Source organism: Neoarius graeffei, chromosome 23, assembly GCF_027579695.1.
Source record: "Neoarius graeffei isolate fNeoGra1 chromosome 23, fNeoGra1.pri, whole genome shotgun sequence".
Classification (NCBI taxonomy): Eukaryota; Metazoa; Chordata; class Actinopteri; order Siluriformes; family Ariidae; genus Neoarius; species Neoarius graeffei.
The window spans coordinates 7,674,082-7,692,704 of NC_083591.1; the positions used below are offsets into that span (position 1 = coordinate 7,674,082).

The 18,623-nt window shown below is 42.6% G+C and overlaps 1 protein-coding gene across 7 annotated transcripts in view; it reads right to left on the reverse strand.

Moving 5' to 3' along the window:
- The window catches only part of bbs9 (Bardet-Biedl syndrome 9), a 253,915-nt gene that overhangs the window by 132,017 nt on the left and 103,275 nt on the right, over nucleotides 1-18,623 (reverse strand). For all 7 annotated transcript variants that reach the window (XM_060905683.1, XM_060905684.1, XM_060905681.1 and 4 more), the window contains 3 exons: nucleotides 17,379-17,474; nucleotides 17,049-17,221; nucleotides 12,734-12,886 (listed from right to left, as the gene is read on the reverse strand). In XM_060905683.1, the coding sequence (XP_060761666.1) occupies nucleotides 12,734-12,886; nucleotides 17,049-17,221; nucleotides 17,379-17,474 (422 nt within the window). The remainder of the gene's footprint in view (nucleotides 1-12,733; nucleotides 12,887-17,048; nucleotides 17,222-17,378; nucleotides 17,475-18,623) is intronic.

An 18,623-nucleotide genomic window follows, 5' to 3' on the forward strand; every position in this document is an offset into this window, starting at 1 on the left:
CTAATATTTGGGTAAAATGTCTCTGTGCAAGATTCACCTTGACCAAACCATGAACAAGCTTCTGGCAGAATTCTGGTTGGATATTTCATGACTCTTCATGGTAGAATTGGTAGAGTTCAATTAGATTTTTTTTTCTTGGCATGGACTTGACTTAGAAGCACGGTCCATATATTTTCAACAGGGCTGAAGTCAGGACTTTTTTTTTTTAAGCTTAATGTTCGCCTGCTTTATCCTCCACAACCAGCTCTGATTCCTGTTTGGGTTGTCCTGTTGTAAGTCCCAAGTCATAGTCAAGTTTCTGATGGTTTATGCTGAAGAATTCTGAGGTAGTCCTCCTTCATTATTCCATCCACTTTGTGCAATGAACCAGTTCCACTGGCAGCAAAACAGCCCCAGAGCATGACGATCCTACCACCACCAGCTGGTAGTGTCCCCCTCTGTACATGGTGGTCACTGTGGCCAAACAACTCCATCTTTGTCTCATCTGACCATACAGCTTTCCTCCAAAAGGCTTTTTTCTTTGTCCCTGTGGTCAGCTTCAAACTTTAGTTAAGATTGAAGGTGTCAATTTTGGAGCAGGGGGTTATTTCTTGGACAGCAGCCTCTTAGTCCATGGTGATCCGAACTGTAGACAGTGATCCATCAGCTTGCAGTTCATATCAAGGCTGTGTCATGGTGGTTCCCAGGTTGTTCCTGACCATCCAAACCAATTTCCTTTCAGCTGAGGGTGACAGTTTGGGTTTTCTTGAAGCAAAGTGGCTTGGCAAAGTGACTACACCTCACAATAACTTGCATACAATTGTTTGAACTGATCTTGGAATTTGCAGTTGTTTAGAAATGGCTCCAAGAGACATTCCGGAGTTGTGTATACCTGCGATCATCTTTCTCAGATCTGCACTGAGCTCCTTGGACTTTCCCATTTTACTGTGTGTTGGTCAATCCAATGAGTGCTGTAAACAAACCCTTTTTATGAAGGCACAGAGAAGCTACCAGCTGTAGTCAATCATGATCACTAACAGGAAGTTAAGAGACCTCGGCCTTGGCAAGATAAAAGACGTTTTGGAAATTTCAACACCTCTGAATTAATAATCTGTGTGAGTGTATGTAAAGTTTTGACCCTGTATTGATTTCAGAAAACCCAAAGAAAATTAAAACTTGTGCACCAAATTCTAGTGTTTTTTTAATTAAAGCTGTATGCTGTACAATCATTCTGCCACAGAAAAAGAACCGTTCAAAGAAATGACTGAAAGCCCAAATATTGCCACGACATTCATATCCAAGATGACATTCATGTCACTGTATGTAAATTTCTGACCACAACTGTATATGGATTCAAAAACTTGGATTGTTTATCAAGTTATTTCAGGGACGATGACTCCTCAAATGGGCGACACATCAGATTTGCGCACCGGCACTTTATGGTTCAGTCTCCCACCCACAAATACAGAAAGTATGAATCCCAGTTGCCAGGCAAGTCTCCAGGCAAGAACTATTACTGAGCAGCAAAACTGCAAAATGCATAAATGTTTGGGTGTGTTTTTGTGGCACTGAAGCATGACAAGTCACTCAGTTCAACTGCTGCTCCAACTACCCAAGAAGTCCCGCAATAGAACTGTTACTTCCAGAACTAGCAGATACCATCGAAGGTAGAAATTCTACGTGGTCTGATTGAATAAAACCATTTCTGTGTGAGTTTTGAGGTCGAGTGTGGGCCATTTTAATTACAATATAGGTAATCCTATTAGCATGGTGCTAGAGGCTCAGAGTCCCATACAAAAGAGCAGCAGGCAGAAGATATGCTCCATTTCTTAATACGATCCTGATTCTATGGCAACACGGCCATAAATGAGCTGCTTTAGCAGGGTGCTCCCAGTGGACAGTCAGCCATTGTAGTTCCCAAGTCCATCTTACTGAGACGAGATATTACATTACTCATATCATACAGGCATTAAAACAGTCGGTGGAGGGGGAAAAAAAAAAAACTAGCAAGAATAGATGGGAAACCAAATGCGGCTTTTGCTGCTGCTTCTCACGTTCACACACGGCAGTGTTTTGTGATGCCAGCTGTATACTTTTTGGTCGGGCAGTGTAAACTTTTCCATGAGATTCCTACAGAAGGTCTGCCAGCATGCCTGGGCCTCAACCCCCTACTGAATCTGCCTCCCTTTGGGCAAACACCTGGACAGCTCTCACAAGGATATTGCTGTGTCTGTGTGCTTCCAGGATCTAAAAAGTGGTACAGATAAGAGATGGTCTAGTATTGTAAACACAGACCGATTCATATACAAAGACTCTTGGCTTCATGGGATTGGCTCAGGGTTGGTCTTTCTTTTCTTCTCACGTGACAAGTGACACAACGAAGTATCCAGAATGTGGTCAGGACAGCTGTTTTGCTCCTGCTTGGCGCGGACTGTCATTTGTCTAAATCACAGTCCCTTATGGCCCTTTTCCACTACCCTTTTTCAGCTCGCTTCAGCTCGCTTCAGCCCGACACGGCTCGCGTTTCGACTACCAAAAACCAGCACGACTCAGCTCGTTTCAGCCCTGCTTAGCCCCTAAAACTCGCACCGTTTTGGAGTGGGGCTGAAGCGAGCCAAACCGTGCCGACTGAGGCTGGGGGCGTGAGCAGACACTCCCCTGTGCACTGATTGGTGAGGAGGAGTGTCCTCACATGCCCACACACGCCCCGCGAGCGCGCTGGGATCTGTAAACACCGTAAACCCGGAAGAAGAAGAATTACGAATTACGAGAATTTCTGAAGCCTTATGCGCCTCGCCTCATCTATACGCTCTTGCCAGTATCTGTCCGCCACAGCACCAAGACCAGCAACACTAACGACTCCATGTCCTCCATGTTTATTGTTTACTATCCGGGTTGTGAGACTACCGCTTAAAAGCTCACTGAATCAGTGACTATACAGAGCATCGTGGACGAGTTCGCGGAGCGCAAGGCTCGCCGTATGCCCTTCAAATAATGCGCGCAGTAGGCTATTGATGTTTTATTATGAGCCATGTACAGTATGTCACCTAATGTTTTTTTGTTTCTGAGTTACATGTTCGTTTGAAGGACTTAATGTACAAAATAACATAGTTGCACCCCGGAGTGTTGAAATTGGTAAACACAGTGCATTCAATGAGGTTTGCACCGCCCTCCTTTTATTTCTGACTCTTCCTGTCACCACTCTGAGCGCTCATTCGTATGCCCTTCAAATAATGTGCGCAGTATAGGCTATTGATGTTTTATTATGAGCCATGTACAGTATCCTAATGTTTTTTGTTTCTGAGTTACATGTTCGTTTGAAGGACTTGATGTACTAAATAACATAGTTGCACCCGGTAGTGTTGAAATTGGTAAACACCGCAGTTGCGGACATTTTGTAGCCTAAAATGATGTTATGATAAGCTTTAATAAAGGGCCCGGTCATTTGCCCCGCCCCCGGCCCGGCTCGGACTTGTTCCGCCACTGTCACTGATGTCACTGTTTGCGCTGCTTAACGACATCACCTGACGTCCACCCACTTTCGCTAACTCCACCCAATGTGTCCACCCACTTCCAGCCAGCACGGTTCAGCGCGGTTGTAGTCGAAATGCAACTCCAACAGCCCCGCTCAGCTCGACTCAGCTCGACTCGGCACGGCACGGCTCAGCCGCGTTTGTAGTGGAAAAGCGGCATTAGATGTACGTGTCAACTGTAGCTGCCGAGGAACTTTTGAGAGGTATCGCATGTATCTCTTTTGATGAGCTTTGAGTGGTTGGAAGGAGTGGAGGACAGGTTCCCTCAGGCCTTTCATGGGCTACACAAATAGAGCTACTATCGGACAACACCCCCCCCTTCACAAACTGCACGTCACACGAACACACAAATCTCTGACCATCAAACATTAATGGTAGGCTTCAGGGAGACAGGAGGGATCAGTGTTGGCCCTTGTTTGGGTGCTTTTAGCAACCATTTAGGCCTGTTTAGTGCCCCATTTGGGCCCAAATAAATCAAGCTTGTCATAAGAGAGGCCTCCATTATGAGCCTTTGCCGAGGCCTGTCACTCACAGTGCAGCCTCTTACACCTTTCAGCTGCTAATTACAGGGAAGTAAACGGAACCTAACAGGCTTGTGTGGCAGCATGGCAAGGACTTTGTAAGGCTCCAGTATGAGGCAAAATATTTGTGGGAATGGAGACTGCTGGGTATTCCCCCCTCCCTGAGATTCTGCCAGTTGCTACTGAGACGTTTCTTATTTGCTCTCCATCTTTTGACCCCATCTTAAAATCAGTGCCAAGCCGTTCTGCTAGCGTTTGACAGCAAAGCAACACTGCCTGGATCACGAGCCTGGATACTGATACTTGTGTTTACAAGTGTATGTGCGCATAGGAATCAGAACCAGAGAAGGCTTTATAAAAAGCCCACCTGATCAGGATGGCACAGAACCATCACACACATCCTTTCATGAATAAAATATAAGGGGACAGGCAGAGTGCGCGATGAGAAGGTGAAATCTTAACCGTCCACAAACATGTGGAACATCATTGTGGCTGCATGGCACAAGCCAGAGCTTGCTAATGTATGGTGATAGAGTCTCATCAAAAATGCATGAGTGACATGAATTTCATGGTTGGTTCAATGCCAAACGAGAAGACCGTTCATGACGGAGGCCATTTGTACGCGTGTGTTCTGCAGGTTATGGAACGGAGAAATCTGTCGAGGCCTCTGCTGCCTGCAAAATGAATTTCAATGGCAACCACAACAAACACATCCCTAAGCCTTTATCTCATCTCCTCTCCGGATGACCCTTCTGCACTCTGCTTTACGAACTTTAAAGGTAAAGTGGGAAAAGCCGAGCACCTTATGGCCCTTTTCCACTACCCTTTTTCAGCTCGCTTCAGCCCGACACGGCTCGCGTTTCGACCATCTCAGAGCAGCACGACTCGGCCCTGCTTAGCACCCAAAACTCGCACCGTTTTGGAGTGGGGCTGAAGCGAGCCAAACCGAACCGAGTGGGGCTAGGGGTGTGAGCAGACACTCCCCTGTGCACTGATTGGTGAGGAGGAGTGTCCTCACACGCCCACACACGCCCCGCGAGCACGCTGGGATCTGTAAACACCGTAAACCCGGAAGAAGAAGAATTACGAATTACGAGGATTTCTGAAGCCTTATGCGCCTCGCCTCATCTATACGCTCTTGCCAGTATCTGTTGGCGTTGTCGGTGACAACAAGCCACAGCACCAAGACCAGCAACACTAACGACTCCATGTCCTCCATGTTTATTGTTTACTATCTGGGTCGTGAGACTACCGCTTAAAAGGTCACTGATGTCACTGTTTGCGCTGCCTAACGACATCACGTGACGTCCACCCACTTTCGCTAACTCCACCCAATGTGTCCACCCACTTCCAGCCAGCACGGTTCAGCACGGTTGTAGTCGAAATGCAACTCCAGCAGCCCCGCTCAGCCCGACTCAGCACGGCACGGCTCAGCCCAACTCAGCCGCGTTTGCAGTGGAAAAGCGGCATTATTTCCAGATTTGGGCACAGATCCATTGCCTGAAATAATACAAACCACGCTTAACATGCAATATCACGTTGATATTACAACACTCGGACTGTGTGGATTTTCTATCGAGAAGTTACTGCTCAATCGAGCAAATTCTTTGAAAGAAAGACTCAACGGGCCACACTTCTTGTGACGCTGGTTTTCTAGCTCCGCTCCAGTCTTCATGCACAGTTCAGTTCCAGCCCTAATCTAACCCACTTGGTTCAGCTAATCAAGCCTTCAGTAGCATCTGAAAATAAAAGCCAGATGTCTTTTAACTAACTTTTGCAGGATGGCCGACTTCCAGTAGGGTTGGTGCCCCTGCTTTAAGCCATCTTTTATCCAGCAATGATTTATCATTGAACCAGGCTTTCCTAAACAATCCCAAAAGAGCAACACACTGTCCTCTCACAGCCCTCATATATGCAAAAATTACAAATGAATAAACACAAAGAATTACGCAGGGATCTGTAGTGAATGCTCGACTTAAAAATGAGAAATAATTTAACAAAGTGTGTAATCACTGATATGGTGAATTTTACCGTGCAAAGACATTTATTTTGCAATTTCGGAGTCTCCAGTGATGGGACTTTGTAACAGTCAGAGGTAAGGCTATAACTGTTCACGGTAATACATTATATATAATTTTTTTTAAACAGTAAAAAGGGAGGCTTGTGAGGGAACAGCGTTTTTATTCTATCCACATTCACTGGATATAAGCAACTGTGCGCTCTGATTGGCTACTCTACTACTAGGATATCAGCTCATATACCGTGAGTACAGAAAAACAAAATGGTGGAGCATGTTGCTGAACCAGCCAAGGACGAAATAAAAACTCTACTCAAACCCCCACCCCACCCCCCAAAAAAGCAACAAAATATGGAATGAAAAGTATTTAATGGTAAGAACATCTTTTTTAAGAAGAAGAAACCTTTATTCGTCACATGCACACTTCAAGCACAGTGAAATTCATCCTCTGCATTTAACCCATCTGAAGCAGTGAACACACGCACACTCTCAGAGCAGTGGGCAGCCACACCAGAGCGCCCGGGGAACAGTCAGGGGTCAGGTACCTTGCTCAAGGGCACCTCAGCCCAAGGCCGTCCCACGTCAACCTAACCGCATGTCCTTGGACTGTGGGGGAAACCGGAGCACCCACAAACTCCACACAAAGGCCCTCGCCGGCTGCTGGGTTCGAACCTGGAGCCTTCTTGCTGTGAGGCGACCGTGCTAACCATTACACCACCATTATTTTTCAAGAATTATTATAGCATTTTTCACAAATTGCTACCGTCATTTCGCCAGTTTGTTTGCACTCTAAGCAGAGATGACTTTGTCAGACGTTTTGTCTCAAAGTTTACATTTATCGAATTTGCAAAAAATAAAACTAAAAATGCTCGGTTTCTTAAAATCCAGTGAATATGGATATTGTCGACCATCAGCTCATGTATAACTCGATTTCATGGAATGACAGTTAAATAGCTGATATAACATCGGTGATAACAGGAACTAACTTGATTCATGGGCGTTCGACAACATTATATAGAACTACAAATGGATACAAAAGTAGGACATCATTAAAACGTGTATAAACAAGATGGAGGAAGTATGTTAACGGAGGATGATGAGGGATAAATAGAATAGGGTTGATTGTTATATTAGAACTAACTTAGTATATGGTATATATTTATTTATGGGGATAGTTTATATATTCATATTTACAGGGATAGGTATGTAGTAGATATTTATTTTTGTAATTATATATGTATATAGATATTTATGAAGTGTATATATGGTATATAGTATATATATATTTTTGAAATTATATATGTATATAGATATTCATGAAGTGTATATATTTGTATATAGTATATATATTTTTGTAATTATATATTTGTATAGATACTTATGAAGTGTATATATATGGTATGTAGTATATATTTATTTTTGTAATTATATATGTATATAGATATTAATGAAGTGTATATATGGTATATATTTTTATAGGAGTATTAATGTAGTTTGGATTTCAGGGTAGTTAAAAAGGGGTGGGAAATTAAAAAAGTATTGTACTTCTTCCCACTCCTTTTTCGAACAATGTGCGGTGTATTATAATGTCTTAGCTCTTTATGTTATTTCATTTATTCTTTTTTTTTCACTTTCTCGTTTTCTTTCTTTCGTATGTACAAATAATTACATACATTTTTTATACATGTTCGATAATAAAATAAATAAATTAATTCATTCATTCATTCAAAAAAGAAATGTGATGAGGACAAAACTACAAAAAAAATTTTTGATAAAGATTAGTGCTGTCAAAAATGTCGCGTTATTAACGCGTTAACTTGACTCAATTTTAACGGCGATAATTTTTTTATCGCGAGATTAACGCTCTGTGACATGATGCCACGCCCCGCACAGTCAGAGTCCTCTGCCCTCCCCCGAAGAGCCACGGTGCTCGGCTTAGGTTTCGTTTTCCCATCGGCAGCTCCAGCCCGACTTTGCAGTGGCTGTGACAAGACATGTTATGCTCTGCAATAAAAAAAAAAAAAACACATTGGTACAACCAGTGTTCGAACTATGCCGATATTTTTTTTTTGGGGGGGGGTCCCTTTTTTTTCCCCTTGGGGGGTGCTTGCGCTTGTCTCAGAGCGCGGCTCTCCATCACGCGCTCACTTCGGATATGCAAATGCTTCCCGTTACACACGATTGCTGTCAATAAACATCATTTTGCCAATATTTTAGAGACCCCCCAACATTTCCCAAATCATGTTTTCAAGGGATCTCGTGTCTGTTTCAGGGGATCTCGGATCCCCCGTGTACCCCCGTAGTTCGAACGGTGAGCAAGCCCATTCACTTTTTTATGCTGATAAGAGAATTACAATGGTTTTTCACGTGACAAAAATGTGCGATTAAATTGCGATTAATCGCGAGTTAACTATGACGGTCGCGACATTAATCGCGATTAAATATTTTAATCGCTTGACAGCACTAATAAAGATATTTTCCCACATTATTGCAGCCTGAACACTGTAGTCGCTTCTCTCTGTGTGTGTGTGTGTGTGTGTGTGTGTGTGTGTGTGTGCTCACGCGTGTGTTTTGCAAACGAAAAGGGTTGAATTATTCATTTAGAGTGCACATCACTCTCCCAACCCGTCAATACACCCCTTTTTTGACGGTGTGTGTATACATTACATTATACTGTGTATAGGGTGTCAACATTTCCCGCACACCATCCACAAGACAAGCACTGGGAAAAGAGACAGGAAGAGGGATGATGGAGCAAGAGGCGTGTGCACACAAAATATGTGTCTACTCTATCAGACGAGGCTTTGCTTTCACATGCTTTCAAAGCAAGCTATTCATTTCATTCCAATCCGTTTCACGTAATCGGTTAACAAAAAGAAAGTGTCCTGCTCCGTAGCTTTTAAAATGCTTTTGCGACCGTCTTTACCTCAGAATATGTTCAAATGGAATTTGTGCATTTGTCAATTATATCAACAAAGTAAGAACACTCTTGATAAGTGAGCTAATGAGTGGAGTTAACAATTTTGCCATCTAACACAGTAAATCGCTTATATGTGCATGATGTTAAGCCAAAAAAAAAAAGATCAAATTATCAAATGATCAGAAATGCCAACATTTCTCTCAGATGTGTCGATAAATTCCAAAAAAAAGACTCGGTTTGACTAAAATTCCACTTTAATTACACTTAGCATGAACTGCTAACCGCATTTCCAGGGGATATTTTTTTTCTTTTTTACTAAAATGAGAAACATCAGCATTGTGCAACACCTCCTAAACACGGACACTCAGAGCTGTCAAAACATTTTTTACTTCCAAAACCGTGAATAGCCCAAGAGCAGGCTGTTTATATGAAATCTATTTGGTTAAAAAAGATAATAATAATAAAAAATCGTGACGACATGAGTCAATGTCGCAAGACTTCGGTCTGGAAAATCCTTCAGGTCTGTAATTACATCCTTACAAAGAAGTCACTATAAAGCGTTCAACGCTGAACCTTTGTAGTACACTTGGACTTTTGTTCTGAATGATCACTGATCTTCTCATGAAGCACATTTCCCTCGAGTTTTGTTCCGCTACGGCGAGTGTACCTTTCCTGCAAACTTTTACTGCACGCTTTTTCAAAACACGCATCCGCACGATTAATCGCAATCTCTCTAATGCTAATAGCTGCTCGTTGAGAGGGCGTAGCACTGTGTCACGGCAGTAAACAGTTCTTTCAGAGAACCATCACTTTGTAATCACACGAACACACACACACGGTCTAACAAAGTGCTAATCAGTTATATGGCTGAAAAAAAGGAGGACAAACACACCACGCTTATAGAAAGTAGAGCTTCCATATGTGCCTACTGAATGGTAGTCATGAGTGAAAGGTTGAGCTATTAGCTGTGAGGGTAATGTAACATCAAGAGACCCATTAGAGAAACGTCATAAATCTGTGCTCGGTCAGTGTAAACCTGTGTGCGTGTAAAAAATGATCATTTTGTATATAAATCAGGTCTCTAAATACAGGTGTGCATGTACTAATGTCCCTACAATGTCAATGTGTGATGTACGTCCCAATAATGTCACACTTCTACGAGTGCGTATGAGATCATTTTGTATATAAAGCAGGTCTCGATGTACGGTAAAGGTGTCATACTAATGTCCCCACAAAGTGTGTGTGAAATCAGTTTGTATATAAATGTCATACTTCCCTGTGTGTGTGTGTCTGTGTGAGAGACATCATTTTGTATATAAATGCGGTGTCTCTAAAAATGTGTCCCCATATTGTACTCATGTCCCCACAAAGCCAATAGAGATCTTGCAGTCACGTGACCGGAAAGTACACAACCGCCATCTTGTCGGTCAAAAACACCGCTGAATACTGCTGCACTCGTGTACAGAATGGATCAATTTCAACCGACAGACTACACGGCTCATTTTTCTAATGAACAGATAACTAGATATATGTCTAAAATAAACGATCTACAGATTTGTGACCCTTATGGCTTTCCGGACGGAGTTTTCACGACCGGATTTTGAACCGCCAGTGGAATACCCGGACGTGTATAATTACCTCATTAACTTTCCCTCGCTGTTCAGTGGTGAAGCACTGCGTGCTTATAAATCTCTGGACAGTTATCTTTACAGAAATTCAGGATTTGTCAGCGACTCAGATGTGGCATCTTGTAAACAAGAATCCTCATTGGACGGGTAAGTCACTTAAGTATTGAGTATAGCACTGACCAGCCGATTATAGAATAGAATAAGGTAATTCCAGCTGTAATTCCAAATCGTCCGTGTTGTTTACATGGATCTGGCGTTGGAGAGGTAGAGGCTTAGCAGTGGAGGTTTGAGTGGCTGTTTTCTGAGCTTAGTCAACAGGCCGGCTCTGCAGCCTCACTTTTGCTTCCGTTCCCGGCGCCGCCTCCTTCGCTTTGCTTCCGATAACAATCCACGGAGACCCCGCTGGTCTCGCTATCTTGTCCGGAACGTTTTTTTTTTTTTCTCGTCCGGAATGTTGTGCATGCGATGGAAATCGCTACAAACCGTCATTTTCTGCTGGAAACCAATGTCCAGTAAGTCCATACGGTTGTAGTGGATATTGAAGTCCGATACAGACGAACACCACGCAAAAATACACACAAAAAACATAAAAAACGTGCACAGGTAGGGAGAGCTTGTAGCCGCAGCTGTTGTAGTAGAATTGTATATAGTAGGGTTTTCCAGAAGAAAAGGTAGAAGTAAAAGCAGAAGTAGAACCAGAAGTAGAAGTAAAAGGCGGAATATGGCGTTTGACCGACAAGATGGCGTCTGTCACAATCTGGATCGGCTGTGACGTCACATGCAAGTGCTCCATAGGTGGATCTGTGTCCCAATAACGTCATACTTCCGTGAATGTGTGTGCGCGCACGCACACGCACTTGCTACATATTGACTGTAATATGTTTTTTTTTTTATATATATAAACAGACTTGGGACGTATTTGGGAAGAAAGGACATTTAGGCTGGTCCTCAATTCTTCAAAGGACCATTTGAGGGTTAAGACTTAGTTTTAGGATTCAGGTGAGAATTAGGTCTTGCTTAAGGTTAGACACATTTATTAATTTGAGATAGTTAAGGTTAGGGGCTCGGGAACGCATGATGTCAATGAGCGTCCCCACAAAGATAGAAGTACAAGAATGTGTGTGTGGCATGCACACTTTGTTTTTGCTTTTTTTCAATATCTTTGTAGGAACTAGCCAAATGTCCCCACAAGAATAGGCATATCTAACAGATTTTGACTTTGTGGGGACACTTGGCAAGTCCCTACAAAGAAAACTGTATTTTTTTTATTTTGTTTCTCCTGCTTATTTAAAAAAAAAAAGAAAAAGAAACTTAAGAGACAAAGATTTCCTCTTGGTTACTGAGAGTCAGGATACATTTAGGTGTGGGCATACCATTAATTAGCTGCATCAATAATTACGTCAGGTCACTACGTTTACATGCACAAAATTATTCCTGTTTTTACCCTTATTCCGAAAAAGACGATATTCCTACAAAGCTGTTTATTTCCATGGCTACTGAAAATGAATATTCCACCAATATTCCCGTTTACAGGCGTTTACCTTGCAAACTGATGTCTAGTTGGATTGTGTACAACGCACAGAGCTGACCGTAAACGGGCAAGAGTCCGTCCGTGTGTCGCAAACTGCCATAAAAACCCAAATTGAGACGCACGGTCCGAATGTGCTGGATACATGTCCAAAAACCTGAATAATGTCCACATGTTCCACGTCTTCATCGGAAAATGCTAAATTTGGAATAATAGTGGAATATTAGTGTGCATGTAAATATACTGAGTGAAATGAAAGGTCCTCACAATGACGAACGATTGTAAGACGTGTGTGTTCACTTTTTTTTTTTTAATATACTACTGAGGACCAAATGTCCCCACAAGGCTCGTAAAATCTGACCATTTTGACCTTGTGGGGACATTTGTATGGTCCCTACAAGGAAAGTGGTGGTGGGGTTGGTGTTGTTTAAGAGGAAAGAAAAAAAAAAAAGAGCCAAAAAGGGTTTGTTTTTTTCCCCCCATTACTGAGATTAAGGTTAGGGTCAGGTCTAGGTGCAGACATCGGATTAATTAACTGCATGAATAACTATCAGTGGAGGTCCTCAGAAGGATAGTAAGACAAACGTGTGTGCGTCTCTCTGCTAACCTGACGGTAAGTGCCCTCCATGAGCGTATCAAGGTTCTGTAACGGGGCTGGAGTCTTGTCTTTAAAGCGTGTCAGCAGGCGCCGTTGGATGGCTCGGAACTGGACGGCTCGCTCTGAAAGCAGGTCCTGATACTTCTGTGCGTTCACTCGGAGCTGCAATGCGCACAAAAACAATAGTGCATATATTTCTGTGGGGGAATAATTCATCAAACTATTTAAAAAAAAAAAAACTTCTGCTAGCTGTGTTTATCATCAATCTGAGCGAATTGATTCTGATTGAACTGTTTACATGTATTCTAAACTCAGAGAACTGTTTAAAAAAAAAAAAAAAAATCTCTGTTTAGGTCGAAGTACGTGTAAACCGAGCTACAAGTATGCACAAGCAACATTTAATGTCATCTTTATTATTGCCAACAAAATTGATGTCCTAAAACGTTGGTTATATTCGTGTCCACCCTCACATTATAAATGTGCAACATGAACTTTGTTTCTTCTTGTACCCACCACATTGGTCAGTCAATTTTCTGCCAGCGAACAGGTTATTAAACTCGTTCAAACGGAAACCGCATTCAGTTTGGATTCAAATGTCTTACTCTGTCCTGATTTACGGATGTACGCATATACATGGTGTTTTTTTATTCCTACCAAGTTATTGGCAAAATTATCATATTGTACAATATGTAAACAACTACCATTACCTTAGTTCTAGAGTGTTCTATTATTTCAACTGTATGGACCCTTTTCAGTCACGTGACCTTCGTAAACGCGACCGCCATTTTGGACATGTAGTGGACTTCGGCTCGAATCAGTTTGAATGCGAGGAAGGCGACAAACGAAAAACATAAAAGAAAAAGGAGCGAGATGCAGAAAACACCTTCACTATCCAGCGACGTAGGGCATTTACAGGGCGAGCAGAGAGAGAGGTATTTGCAAAAATTGAGGTTAGCAGGCTTAGAGAACGACGTTTACCTGCTTCTACCAGGATTGTTCACTGACGTACGGAAGTACACGAAGCCCTCGTCTTTACCTGACTTCGGCCCACATGATCTGTATACCTATGTTGTTAAAAACCCATCGCCATACACATACACGCCAACGTCCGAGGTTCCGGAGGGCGCTCCGGCTTGCTCCAGGAGTGCTCCGGCCGAGGTTCCCCTCAAATTAAGCAGCGCGCTCTGGCTTGCTCCAGGAGTGCTCCGGCCGAGGTTACGGAGCGCGCTCCGGCTTGCTCCGGAGCAAGCCGGCGCGGCTGCTTAATTTGAGGGGAACCTCGGCCGGAGCACTCCGGGAGCAAGCTGGCGCGCACTGCTTAATTTGAGGGGGAGCAAGCCGGAGCGCGCTCCGGAACCTCGGACGTTGGCTCCGGCAGCTATTTACACTGGATCCGGTGTAAATAGCTGCCGGATCATAATTACAGTAAACTAGTAAATACAGTAAAGGAAAAACTTGAGAGTGAAAGGTTTTAACAGTCATCCAAATGACTGAACGTAAACATTGCTACAGTAACATACCAGCTACTTGTTGACAATAGCTAGTCAACAATAGCTACTACAGAAGAACAAAGAGGTTACAATGGGTTATTTTAGCCTATTTGGTTACACACTCGCCGCCACAGAATGTTAACAGCAATGTAATGCCTTTTCTGGCTAATTTTATTCGTCTTACCTCCAACAAAGTGGTCACTACACAAGCGTTGGTATGCCGAGGGCTGCCAATCTGTTTATGGCCGCTATCTATCTTCTCCGTCGGGATCCGATAAAATGATAACCCTTGCCTTGTTTGTTGATGGTTACTACATCCAGGTGCACAACAATATAGTGGCATGATGGAAGTCTTGCTGAAAGTAAAAACTTTCTTTGCTGCCGTTCCTCAATGTTGGCTGTGGTAAACTACTGGTAGTACACGTCCAAAATGGCGGCCGCGTTTGTCGTGACATCACGTGAAAAGGGTCCATACCAAAGCACTGTTACATTCGCAATTCAGATTCATTTTCTATAAACACCACGGTAGCTCAAACAAGTAGGTTTATATTAACGTGCTGGTTCCGATATGTTATCATTTCTAGAGTAACAACTTAAACAAGAAACTTCAAAGTAGAAGCTCCACATGATTAAAAAACGATTAGTCATTTTTAGACAAATGTGTCACTTGGGCACACCCAGGCAATGCCTCTTGATAAATTTCCCCTTGTTGCTCAGTTCAGTGTTGAGAGTCCATGACTTGACTCGTTTCAAAGATTTGTTAATTACAACCCCGATTCCAAAAAAGTTGGGACAAAGAACAAATTGTAAATAAAAACCGAATGCAATAATTTACAAATCTCAAAAACTGATATTGTATTCACAATAGAACATAGACAACATATCAAATGTCGAAAGTGAGACATTTTGAAATTTCATGACAGCAACACATCTCAAAAAAGTTGGGACAGGGGCAATAAGAGGCTGGAAAAGTTAAAGGTACAAAAAAGGAACAGCTGGAGGACCAAATTGCAACTCATTAGGTCAATTGGCAATAGGTCATTAACATGACTGGGTATAAAAAGAGCATCTTGGAGTGGCAGCGGCTCTCAGAAGTAAAGATGGGAAGAGGATCACCAATCCCCCTAATTCTGCGCTGACAAATAGTGGAGCAATATCAGAAAGGAGTTCGACAGTGTAAAATTGCAAAGAGTTTGAACATATCATCATCTACAGTGCATAATATCATCAAAAGATTCAAAGAATCTGGAAGAATCTCTGTGCGTAAGGGTCAAGGCCCGAAAACCATACTGGGTGCCCGTGATCTTCGGGCCCTTAGACGGCACTGCATCACATACAGGCATGCTTCTGTACTGGAAATCACAAAATGGGCTCAGGAATATTTCCAGAGAACATTATCTGTGAACACAATTCACCGTGCCATCCGCCGTTGCCAGCTAAAACTCTATAGTTCAAAGAAGAAGCCGTATCTAAACATGATCCAGAAGCGCAGACGTCTTCTCTGGGCCAAGGATCATTTAAAATGGACTGTGGCAAAGTGGAAAACTGTTCTGTGGTCAGACGAATCAAAATTTGAAGTTCTTTATGGAAATCAGGGACGCCGTGTCATTCGGACTAAAGAGGAGAAGGACGACCCAAGTTGTTATCAGCGCTCAGTTCAGAAGCCTGCATCTCTGATGGTATGGGGTTGCATTAGTGCGTGTGGCATGGGCAGCTTACACATCTGGAAAGACACCATCAATGCTGAAAGGTATATCCAGGTTCTAGAGCAACATATGCTCCCATCCAGACGACGTCTCTTTCAGGGAAGACCTTGCATTTTCCAACATGACAATGCCAAACCACATACTGCATCAATTACAGCATCATGGCTGCGTAGAAGAAGGGTCCGGGTACTGAACTGGCCAGCCTGCAGTCCAGATCTTTCACCCATAGAAAACATTTGGCGCATCATAAAACGGAAGATACGACAAAAAAGACCCAAGACAGTTGAGCAACTAGAATCCTACATTAGACAAGAATGGGTTAACATTCCTATCCCTAAACTTGAGCAACTTGTCTCCTCAGTCCCCAGACGTTTACAGACTGTTGTAAAGAGAAAAGGGGATGTCTCACAGTGGTAAACATGGCCTTGTCCCAACTTTTTTGAGATGTGTTGTTGTCATGAAATTTAAAGTCACCTAATTTTTCTCTTTAAATGATACATTTTCTCAGTTTAAACATTTGATATGTCATCTATGTTCTATTCTGAATAAAATATGGAATTTTGAAACTTCCACATCATTGCATTCCGTTTTTATTTACAATTTGTACTTTGCCCCAACTTTTTTGGAATCGGGATTGTAGTTATCGGTAATTATTCTATCCACATTCACTGGATATGAACAATCGTGTGCTCGGATTGGCTACCCTACTACGAGGGTATCAGCTCATATACCGTGAGTAGAGAAAAACAAAATGGCGGCGTGCGTCGCTGAACCAACCGAGGACGAAATAAAAAAACTCCTCGAAAACAAAACCCCAAAAGCAACAAAATACGGAATGAAAGTATTTCATGGCAAGAACGTCTCTCTATTTTTCAAAAATTATTAAAAATAAAAATGCTCTGGTTCTCAAAATCTGGATATAATATAAGTTATTCGATTCAGTCGCATCGTACATGGCTATCAGCTCATGTACGACTCGATTCCATGGAATGTTTGTTAAATATCTTGGGGTTTTTTTTAATGTATTTTGCACTTTGTCTTTGATTAAAACTTCTAGTTTTGTATTTTGTCATATAAAATATATTTTAGATTTAGGACTTAGTACTGAGTATGAACATAAAATCTCACCTCAAAGTGGTGGTCTACGGTCTCAAAGTATTCAGCTAGTGGGATCGGGCCGGAAAAGCTGTTGCGGAAATCTTTGACTCCAAGCTTGGCAAAATGCCGCTCGAAACGTTGTACCAATTCCTTGGCAACCAGCCAGATATCCTCAAAGCTTTCACTCTGGATCCTGTAACGCTCTGTAGGAGGGCCGCCCGCACACACACACACACACACACAAAGCAGTGCTATCATCCTTTGCCCGGCTTTCCACAACACCTGTAATTAACCCCTGCCAACATAAAGCAGATCACAGGACTCCTTCTCCTGATGAATGTGTGTGCGCACGTCACTCACGGGATGTTTTGGAGGCCAGGATGGTGACCCGAGAGCCAGCGATAAACTGGAAGGCTAGGGTGTTGCCCTCCTTATCCTCGGCTTTCCCTGAAAATTCTTCGTTAAAATAAAGTAGGAAAAAGCAAGCAATGGATGAAAAGCAGGAAACAAAGCAAGCAAAAAAAAAACAGGTTTTTCTTTGCTAAGATTCTTTCCGTTTCTTCCTACACCTCCACACAGTCCTAAGATTGTCCTACTCTGTAGCAGGAGGGATGTCAGACAGAGATAGACACTCTTATCTCCCTACAGGACGCCAGTCAAGGTGAAGTGAGCACAATGGCGGTGCCCCTTATCTGCCCTCCTGCTTTCGGCCCCTGCTTTTATCTCGGAGTCCACGCGGCCCCCTGTCTGCCGCGCCAACGCTGTCCCCGCCATCCCCCGCTCACCACAACCAGATAACCCATCATACACAGCTGAGAATGAGTGGAGTACTACAGCAATGCTGCCCTGTCACCAAGGAGACGCGAGAGATGTGCTGATATATTATATTTTGTATGAAACACATGAGGTCTGTGGATTTTTTTCATAAACCGGTATCAAGTTTCTATTCGGCACAAAAATCTGTTTTCACTAAGACTTCCTGCTCGTCAAGAATATTCATAAGCAATCCCTGACATTCATTAAATAACGAATAAAGCCTGTGTGTGTGCTTGCGCATATTTACGGGGGGAATTAATACAGTAAGTGTGATTTAATATTAAAGCTAAACTAATGAAAAGCCAAATATTAGCTGTAAATCTACTTGCTATTCAGTTTGTGGCCAAAAGTTTTGAAACTGACACAAATTTTGGTTTTCACAAAGTTTGCTCCTTCAGTGTTTTGAGATATTTCTGTTAGATGTTTCTATGGTAGACTGAAGTACAATTAAATAAGTTTCAACGGCTTTTATTGACAAATACATCAAGTTTATGCAAAGAGTCAATATTTACAGTGTCGATCCTTCTTTTTCAAGACTCCTGCAATTCGCCCTGGCATGCTGGATATCAGCTTCTGGGCCAAATCCTGACTGATGGCAACCCATTCTTGCATAATCAGTGCTTGGAGTTCATCACAATTTTAGGGTTTTTGTTTGTCCAAGGATTGACCACAGGTTCTCAATGGGATGAAGACCTGGGGAGTTTCCTGGCCATGGACCCAAAATTTCAACGTTTTGTTCCCCAAGCCACTTAAAGGATATGGGACATGAAACATAAATGCACGCTATAT